Source organism: Sinocyclocheilus grahami, unplaced genomic scaffold (genome assembly GCF_001515645.1).
Source record: "Sinocyclocheilus grahami isolate Dianchi unplaced genomic scaffold, SAMN03320097.WGS_v1.1 scaffold733.1, whole genome shotgun sequence".
Classification (NCBI taxonomy): domain Eukaryota; kingdom Metazoa; phylum Chordata; class Actinopteri; order Cypriniformes; family Cyprinidae; genus Sinocyclocheilus; species Sinocyclocheilus grahami.
In genome coordinates, this window is record NW_015505912.1 from 360995 (window position 1) to 371447 (window position 10453).

The 10453-nt window shown below is 36.6% G+C and overlaps 1 protein-coding gene across 1 annotated transcript in view; it reads left to right on the forward strand.

Moving 5' to 3' along the window:
- The window catches only part of LOC107560530 (HEAT repeat-containing protein 1-like), a 28276-nt gene extending 22380 nt beyond the window's left edge, over positions 1–5896 (forward strand). Inside the window, exons 29-32 of the mRNA XM_016244745.1 lie at positions 300–487; positions 3671–3829; positions 5131–5239; positions 5422–5896. Of these exons, the coding sequence (XP_016100231.1) occupies positions 300–487; positions 3671–3829; positions 5131–5239; positions 5422–5510 (545 nt within the window). The 3' untranslated portion in view covers positions 5511–5896. The remainder of the gene's footprint in view (positions 1–299; positions 488–3670; positions 3830–5130; positions 5240–5421) is intronic.
- Positions 5897–10453: the final 4557 nt, after the last annotated feature.

The following is a 10453-nucleotide window of genomic DNA, read 5'->3' on the forward strand; positions in this document are numbered from 1 at the left end:
TAATTTTTACACCAGACATATATATCGGTTCAAAATATCGGTTATCGGTCTACTTGATCTGTAATAATTGGTATCGGCCCTGAAAGACACATATCGGTCGACCCCTATTCCGCATACACCTGTAATGCCTCTTCGTTAAACTGTGCCAACATTGACATGACTAGCTCATGCTAAGAAATGCGGAGTAAAATGTTTTGCATTTTAGAGATAGATCACTAGTAATTTTTTTTTTAACTTTTTTTTTTACACACTGATGTAATCTACTTCAACTCCCCCCCCCTCCCCCCTTCGGCCCATAGACAAACCCTTCTTCGATTCAGATGATGATGAGGAGGAGGATTCAGATGATGATGATGATGATGTGACAAAGAGCAGCCTGCTGCTGCAGTATGTGTTGGACTGCCTTCATAAAATCTTCCTCTATGATACTCAGCGCTTCCTCAGTAAGGAGAGGGCTGACGCTCTCCTGGGCCCCCTGGTGGATCAGGTCAGTATGGCACATAAACTGAATGCATCAAGAACTACAATCTATTCCCCATTTATGTTATTCCTTTGCAATAAGTTGTTAAAAAAGCAGAGTTATTGGATAATCTGTTGGCATATTTTTTAGTTCAGATTGGGGACTTTCCTTGCAGCTTTCCTGAGTTCGTTAAAAGTCTGAAATTCTTGAAAAGTCTTCTTATTACAGATGTAATATAGCAGTTTTGCTTGACAATAACAAAATAGAGGTCAGGGTGGTGTGACCAAGTGTTTCTCAACCCTGTTCCTGGAGGCGCACCAAAGTACACATTGGATGTCTCCCTAATCAAACACACACAATTTAGCTCATTGATAATAGGGGAGTGGAGGCAACCAAAATGTGTACTGTTTGCCTCAAGGACCGGAGTTGGTAAATGCTGGTGTAACCGACATGTGGTGACTAGGGGTGGAACAAGTCTATGGACTTATCTATTTGCACAATTTAAAACACAGTATTGCATTAAACAGTCAGTTGTCAAAATTGCCATTAAAACCGAAGTTAAACTTTAAAACACTGCAGGCTTCACTGTATTCATTTTAATATAATTTTTTTCTTATAAAAGCCACTTATTTAATCAAGAGCAGCGAGTCATTTTCTCTGTCTTTTGTTGTTGGATTAACATTAATGACACAGACAGCTGCAGGTATTTGCGTTAGGCTTTAAGACCAAATGCACAGATCTAATTAGGGGCCAAGCACCAAAGGTGCGATGGCACCTATTGTATCCGTTGGTGTTCTTATTGTTCTTCTTCTTCTTCCGCTCTGGAAGTCTATGGCAGCCCATAGAACTGCTTGCGGGAAAGTTGTGAAATTTGGCACACTGATAGAGGACAGTCCCAACATTAACCATAGCAAATTTGGAGTCTCTAACTCAAACTCTCTAGCGCCACCACTTGTCCAAACTTTCACTCATGTTTATCCTATTAGCTTTTGAGCCGTAAGGCAGAGAAGGAAAATTATTTTTTTCCCCTCTGAATCTTTAGCTCATGCCGAGTCTAACACCAAAATTAAAAAATTGTAAGGTTTAGTTTTTTCACTATTTTTAATAGTTCGAAAAACCTACTTTTTCCGAACTCGTCCTAGACGGTTTGTCTGATTTTCGCCAAAATTGGCTCAGATCATCTTCAGACCATGCTGGCAAAAAGTTATGGATTTCGTGTTGATATACATTTAGTCATTTACATTTACATTTAGCAGACGCTTTTATCCAAAGTGAAACAGTTCACGTTTAGCGCATCAATGAATTTGCCGGAAAGATGCCAAACTGCATCTGAGGCTGTATCTCTGCAAAGCTTTGACCATATAGACACCAAACTTTGTATGTGCCATTGTCACCTCACACTGACCACTTCACATCAATTTGGTAACAGTGCCATCTATTGGTCAAAAGTAATAAACCATTCATTAACCATTAATAATGAAATTTCCATAAATTCTAATAACTTTTTATTGCATTAGCCTATTGTGATGAAAATATTCTGGTCTCAAAATATTCCTTGGGTCATGCTGAAAACATAGATACCAATTTTACCATAGTCGGCCGAAGTTCCTGTCCACCATTTTGATTTATGTTGAAAACGTACTTTTCCGAACTCCTCTTAGACCGTTGGTCCAAATTTCACCAAAATCGAGTCAGATCATCTTCAGACTGTGCTGCCAAAAAGTTTTCGTACAGCGCCGCTACAAATTTGATGCGTGGTGCCAAAATGACTCCGAGGTAGGGATGTAACGATTACCAGTTTGATGATAAATCATGATAAAATTCCCCACGGTTAGTATTACCATTTCATCTTTTAATTATCATTAAAACCGTATTAGATTACCGCGATTTGAACAACTCGCGATAAATAAATACTGTCCAGCATAAAGCACAGTTTTAAGTAACAGTCTCACGTGCGCACAGCATGCAGAGTAGTTTCGTTTTGAGTGAAAACAGGGAGGAAATGCTGGGAGGTTTTAAAAGAGTGCTAAGGAAATTATACAAATGAATATATGAATTAATTAATTATATGAATGTACCGCTGAAGGTTCTGACTGTCTTCAGAAACAATGCGATGGCATTTTGTTTTCATCTTCGCTCCATGTAATACCTAAAGGAAGTGTTCTTAATCGCAATACTGTTTTGTCCTCAAAGGTTACGGGAAACAGCTGTAATTCAGCTTGTCCATAAGCGCCACCTGCTGTCAGAGAGTGGATTTACAGAGACTTATATTTACATTCAGCCTGTGTGCAGTTTCTGTCTGGCCAAAAACGGACCGAATTTGCATGCCCTGTTGTAAATTTTGACTGGTTGATGGAAAAATAAGCTTATGTGGATTCTACACATTTAAACAATTCAGATAAGTTATCTAGAATTATTTATGGCGCAGATAAAATACATATAATCATTTATTAATCAATTATTTCAACTTTTTTTTCTTCATTTATTTATTTAAAGGCTGAAATGTGAGGTTTACCTTTTTATTAAACTTTTTCAAAGCTTTATTTGAACATTTACATTAGATATTTGAACATGCTATTAAACTGTTGTCAGTCAAGTTGTCATTTAAAATCCGAACATCATTGGTAATGTTATTGTTTTAGTGATTATGCAATCAAAAAGTCATTTTATTTGTTGTTGATTTTTTTAAATATAAAACTTGAAGTGATTTATGTGTCAGTACTTTTTTAACATCTCCAGCACATTTTAACAATACCGTGATAATACCGATAACCGTGATAATTTGTCACTATAATCGTGATAAGAAATTTTCATACCGTTACATCCCTACTCTGAGGCTATATCTCTGGAAAGCTTTGACATAATGACACCAAACTTTGTGTGTGCCATTGTCGCCTCACACAGAACACCAAATTTATTTTATTACAGCGCCACCTGTTGGTCAGAAGTGATAAGCCATTAAATCATATTAATAGAGGTGTTATTTATGATTTTTCAGCCATTTCAATTACAATCATCCTAAAATTGCTTTTATTACTCATTGTTGCATTTGGTCTGATGCTCCATGCCATGCTTGGCTCCTCATTTTGCCTCTGTAGTGCTTGGCCCCTTAATTGCTGCTTGCAGCTATATTATTCTGATATGCTAGTTGATATGATACGTTTTCCTGTCATTGTGGTGTCTAATAAATGTGTTTTTATGTGTGTGAAGTTGGAGAACATGCTAGGAGGTGACGAGATCTACAAGACCCACATTACCAAGCATTTGGTGCCCTGTATTGCCCAGTTTGCTGTTGCCTTGGGAGATGACTCCCAGTGGAAAGTTCTCAATTATCAGATTCTGCTCAAGACACGACACAGTTCACCTAAGGTACACAAATGCTAAATTAGAGGTATAAGCATACAGAGATAGAACTGAAGTGATGTTCCAGTGTATGTGGCACCCAGAGTTGGGTATAATGCGTTACATAGTAACGCGTTACTGTATTCTAATTACTTTTTCTAATAACACAGTAATGTAATGTAATGCATTACATTTTAAATTTGTCATTTGATTTAAGTTACTAATGTCAATAAAATTACTTTATTTAAAATTACTTTAATTTCAAATGCAGTATTAAGAAAACATATCAACTAAAATCACTAAATGCATATGTTGCTTGAATCTGCTCGCAAGGTTACCATAGAAACGTAAGTGGTTTGCCATTGATTAGCGTTGTGACACTTAAACACCGCATACGCGTTTTTTTAATTTATTTGATATACAACAAAGGAATTGTAATTGTATTTTCTGTAGGGAACTGATTTCTAGTGATGGTTATATTTCTTAACTGTAATATGTTAGTGAAGGGAGACAGCTGGCGAGCCACGTCATTTTTGTCAATGAGCCGCAGCCTCCCGACCACTGTGGTAAATTAATAAATGAAAACCAGTGTGCAAAGAGAGCAGTGTTCATTCAAAAACACTGATTGAAGAATTACAGTTTGATAGGCAAATTTATTGATTTAATTTGTTCATCTGTGTGGGTTAATTTACTAATTCTAAATCTATGTATTGTACCGTACTCTGCATGAATTGTCAGGGATGTGATTTTTCCATATTGTCCTACGTGAGTTGCGTTGCAACTTGAGGCTGTGGGTGAAATACCCTTAGCATCTCAGCCAGGATCCAAAATTAACACTCGACAAGTGCCAAATAAGAGTAAAAATTGATGTTGCTGAGTATATGAAACGGTGATACTCGCCAGCCAGCCAATCACTGGCCACATGTTTCAGAATGAAGGGCGACATTGTATCATCATGATCCGCAGATTTGAGGTCTCCCAGATGTTTTAACATTTAAAAGCAAAGAAATGAAGGCAGGTATAAATATTAATAGGCTATTGTAACTTTATTGTTTTTCTGTACAATAAAATTGTTAGTGTGTAGTGGTATTGAAATTTAAATTAATTTTGCCTGTTTATAGCTGATCGCACATCTGATTATGTGAATGTCCTGCATTATGAAGATCAGAGTTTGTGGGAATGATTCAAATTAGTGCCCATTAGTTCAAATTAGTGCCCATAATCCCTTAATTTTAGGCCTCTCTCTAATATGTGGATTGATTTCTCTTTGCCTACATTTATTTTAAACCGAAGTGAAAATAAATGACCATATTTGCCTTTTTGTTCAGGTGCGTTTCTCTGCACTTGTCATGTTGCTGGAGTTGGCAAGCAAGCTGAGGGAGAACTACATGGTTCTTCTGCCAGAGACTATCCCATTTCTGGCTGAGCTTATGGAGGGTAAGAACATTACGTCAATATTTAATCAAATGGGAACACATGATTCTGTAACTAAAGTACACTGGGTTACCTAGTGTTATCTTTGTTGTTGCTAGTGTTAGTCTTGTTGCATTTTAAGAACACTTAAATCTGTTTCTTTAACAGTCAGAAATATTCCGAATTTCTTCCTCCTTGTTTTACAGATGAATGTGAGGAAGTGGAGCAGCAGGTGCAGAAGGTCATTCATGAAATGGAGACTATCCTCGGTGAACCACTGCAAAGCTACTTTTAATTCCACCCGGGACTGATTTCACACCATCACAGGCGCTTCTTACACCCTTTTAAGTGTGCATTCATTATCCGTGTATAATATTTAGTGATGAACTGTATTAATTACTTTATTAATTACTAATATTAGTCAGTCTGCCCACCAGTTCCACCTGTACACATAACTGACTGACAGCTTGGCCCACTACCTTTGTGTCCATGTATATGTAAATGTAAAAAAGCCACAAATCACTGGATGCCACATGCTTTTGACAGTAGGGTTATATAAAAACGACACGCATGATGTTTAAATGTCCGTTTTTAAAAATGAAATGGTTTTATATTGAATTTTCGAATGCATACTGATGTACCTCTCTGGAATCTGAACATCATAAAAAGATTTGGAAGAGTGAATTTGTGTTTGGTTGAGAAAAATTACAAGGTTGAAATGAAAGAAGGTTTTCAACACTTTGCTTGCATTAACAATACAGTTGTAATATGCTACTACTCTTTGGACAAGTTTGCTGCATACATGCGATATCTGTCACTCACACTCGCACCCTAAAGAGAACAGGCCAGAAAATGGAGCGCTGCTGGAAGAAAATAAAACGAAGTACTTCAAATATTGTGTAGAAGGATAAGTGTTTCTGCCTGTAGAAAGACCTTAAGAACTATTAGATTGGCTTGCTTTTTGACTCTTATAGAAGAAAACAAACACAACTACAGGTGTTTATTTGATACAGTGGCTAAATTAATGTGAAATGGAGCTTCAACAAGTTCAGACATTTCCCAACAGCACAGCAAGAAACAGAGAAAACTATAACTAGTGTTGGGGAAAGTTACTTTTAAAAGTAATGCATTACAATATTGCGTTACTCCATAAAAAAGTAACTAATTACGTTACTTAGTTACTTTTTATGGAAAGTAATGTGTTACGTTACTTCTGCGTTACTTTTTAAATCTGGACAGGGCTTGCTTGTTTGTTTTTAAAATAAAAAAAAGTTATATTTTTGGCAAATATAAAAGCCTTTTCACACCAAAAGTGAAATGAATAAGCCTCAGGCTGAAGGGAAAGTACATTTACGTCCGTACAGTAGAATGCAGAAGAAGAAATTTCAACACACTTCAGAAATTAAAAAAAACACAAAAGTTTGTCTAGAGTAATTTTTGCTTAGTACGGTTGAACTGGATCATCGAAGGTCAGAAGCAAAGACATTGGTTAATAGAATGGGATTAAATAAAGCATATTTGTGTTGTTTAACATTTAATTATTGCAGGTTTGCGTTATATTCTGAGTTGCATTATTTTTATTCATTTTGAGGAATACTGAATCTGTTTTTTTTTGCGTGTGTGAGTGAGATGAATTAATGCATATTCATATTTATTTTGAACTACAGTATCATCCGATTTCTCTCAACATGGGGACAGGAGAGCTGTCAATCAGTAAATTGGGGGAAAAAAAGTAACTTGCGTTACTTATTTGAAAAAGTAACTCAGATATTCTCTTGTAAACTAAAAAGTAATGCGTTACTTTACTAGTTACTAGAAAAAGTAATCTGATTACATAACTCGCGTTACTTGTAATGTATTATCCCCAACACTGACTATAACTATGCAGCCATCTGCTACAGTATCACATCATACAGTACATAACAGTCCCCCTGAGGAACAATTGCTGTAGGAGAGGAAGAAATGTCTAAATTTGTTAAAACATCCCAATCAACAACATGTATGTTAGACGCTATACCTACTAAACTGCTGAAAGAGATTTTCCCAGAATTCATAGATCCTCTTCTTAACATTATTAATTCATCATTGTCATCAGGATATGTCCCAGAAAATTTCAAGCTAATTTAATAGTTATTAAACCTCTCGTTTAAAAAAACAACAACTTGAGCCTAGAGAATTAATTAACTACAGAACGATCTTGAATGTCCCTTTTCTTTCAGAAATACTAGGAAAGGCAGAATCAACGTAATTACGTATCTGCAAGGATTTACAGTTGGGATTTATACCAAATCATAGTACTGCTTTCATTCGAGTTACAAATGACTTGATCTTATCAATGAATTGTGGTTGCATCGCTCTATTAGTATTACTGGACCTCATTGCATTTGACACTATCCACCAAAAAAATGTTTTAATAGATTAAAAAAATGATGTTGCCATTAGTGGAATTGCGTGGCATAGTTCAAATTGTACTTAACTGACAATTATCATTTTGTAGCAGTAAATGAAAAGGTATATCAATTACCCCGTACATGCTACCCTTGAAATAAATTTAAAAAATATTTCTGTCATGACAACTCTCGGAGGGATTGGCATGGTAATGTACATGACAATGTTAATGTATTTGGTCTTGGCGGAATAGATCGGCTACGCTGCTGCTACAGCAGAGCAACTACTGAGACTTGCTACTGCCATTACATCCACAACATGCTGCTGTGAGCATGTAAGAAATATTGCTGCTGCAAATATAACACATCAAATAACCCCCATATAGCATACATGAATCACCTCATAGCAGATCTATACAGGTGGAGCTGGGGAAGGTGGAGGGTTTCTTGCTACGGCAAGCACTAGTCATGTATTTGAATGTTGAGCAGCGAGCTCATTGGCTACCGATACAGGAGAGAACCAATCAGCTGTGCCATGTGATAATGATGTAATTAGGTCAGATTGAGTTAGACCTATCGGGCTGCGCCATCTAGAGTTTCATGCCAGAATTCTGTATATTGGGCCTCTGCATGCAATATACACTTTAACACTCAATGGTGGACCTGCACCTAGTGATGACCACAACAGCCCTGAATGTCAGTGGAAACCATGACAACTAGACAATCCCTAGAGACTGATCCCCTGTAAAGACCTCATTGACACAACAGCCATCGGCACAGATCCTCAGCAATGACCACAAGAACCAGACCTCTGCACAGCCCCTGTAGACAGCTTCAGCTACTCCACCATGTGATATATCGCAATTTTCAAGCAGAAGGAGAAGGATGAATATTCTAAATGAAGCTCAGATGCAAACTATTAATACAAGATTGAAACTGCTACAATATAATTGGCTAATGCGAGTGTATGTAACTCCAGTATTATTAAACAAATTTAAGGAAAATATCATAAACATGTCCTAAATGTAGTTCATTTAAAGGTACTTTCTTTCATTGTGTATGGGAGTGTGAAGAAATCTTGAAGTTTTGGAAGGGAGTGCAAAATTTGATAAGTAAAATAATTAACGTTACTATTCCCCTTGAACAAAAAGTTTTTATATTAAGTTTATATCATAATAACTTTAAATTGAGAAGAAGAGAACATATTTTTGTTTATATGTGTACTCTACAAGCTAAACGTCTCATAGCTCTTCATTGGAAAAAGGTAGAGGCACCAAGTATAAGGAGATGGTTAAAGGAGTTGGCAACAAACATGTCATTGGAGAAAATAACATATATTATTAAGGGCAGATATATGGCTTTTGAGGATGCTTGGAAACCCTTTATGATTTTCTTGGAATGAGAAAATAATGGAGATGTATTTGATGGGATATTTGAAGACATACAATAAAAGAAATGTTGAAATTGTCTTGTACTAGGAGGCTTTAAACTTTATTTTATTTTGTATATGTTTGTGTGTGTGTATATATATATATATATATATGTGTGTGTGTGTGTGTGTGTGTGTGTAAATTAAAAGTGTGACATGGGTATGTGTATATGTATACTGTGTATATATACATATTTTTATTTATTTACCTTTTCTGGTTGATTATTTGTTTGTGAATGTATTATGTGTTTGCTGTACGTTTGTGTTAACATAGCATGTTAGTGTTGTTGAATTTTGTTATGTAAATATAAAAGCAATAAAAAAAAAAGAATATTCTAAATGATACCAATCCACAACATGACTTGTGATGCAGCCTGGAATTAAACCAAACCATGTTGGTTTGTTTGGCCAGAGGAGAGCTGTCCCATCGATTGAGCAGAGTTTCTCCCAAGTTTTTATTTTTATTTTTTTCTCTCTCTCCATTTCTGTCACCGATGGAGTTTGGGCTCCTTGCCACTGTCACCTCTGGCTTGCTTAATTGGGGGCACTTCATATTTAGCAATATTATTAAATTGATTGTACTGACACTATTGGATGAGAACTGAACTGAGCTGGATTATGACATTATTGTCTGCAACAGGGCTGCTTTACAGCTGAATTGATCTCATTTCATAACTGATAACAGTTTTTGATCTAAAATGAATCAACACTGAACTGGCCTCAGCTGAACAATGACACTTGTTTTTTTGTTTGTTTGTTTTTTTAAGAGCTGCTTAACAGCAGAATTGATCTCTATTTGCATAATTGAATCAAAATGTTCCTTTTAATCCTTGTAAATCTAGCACTATATAAAGGTGACGACTTCACATGCAAGTGTTGAGTAAAGAGTAATGAACAAATAACATGAACATGGACTTTTTCTTGACAATACCCCATAGATTATCTATGGGGTTCAGGTCTGGTGAGTTTGCTGGCCAGTCAAGCACACCAACACCATGGTCATTTAACCAACTTTTGGTGCTTTTGGCAGTGTGGGCAGGTGCCAAATCCTGCTGGAAAATGAAATCAGCATCTTCAAAAAGCTGGTCAGCGGAAGGAAGCATAAAGTGCTCCAACATTTCTTTGTAAACGGGTGTAAACGGGTGCAGTGACGTTGGTTTTCAAAAAACACAATGGACCAACACCAGCAGATGACATTGCACCCCCAAATCATCACAGACTGTGGAAACTTAACACTGGACTTCAAGCAACTTGGGCTATGAGCTTCTCCACCCTTCCTCCAGACTCTAGGACCTTGGTTTCCAAATAAAATACAAAACTTGCTCTCATCTGAAAAGAGGACTTTGGACCACTGGGCAACAGTCCAGTTCTTCCTCTCCTTAGCCCAGGTAAGACGCCTCAGACGTTGTCTGTGGTTCAGGA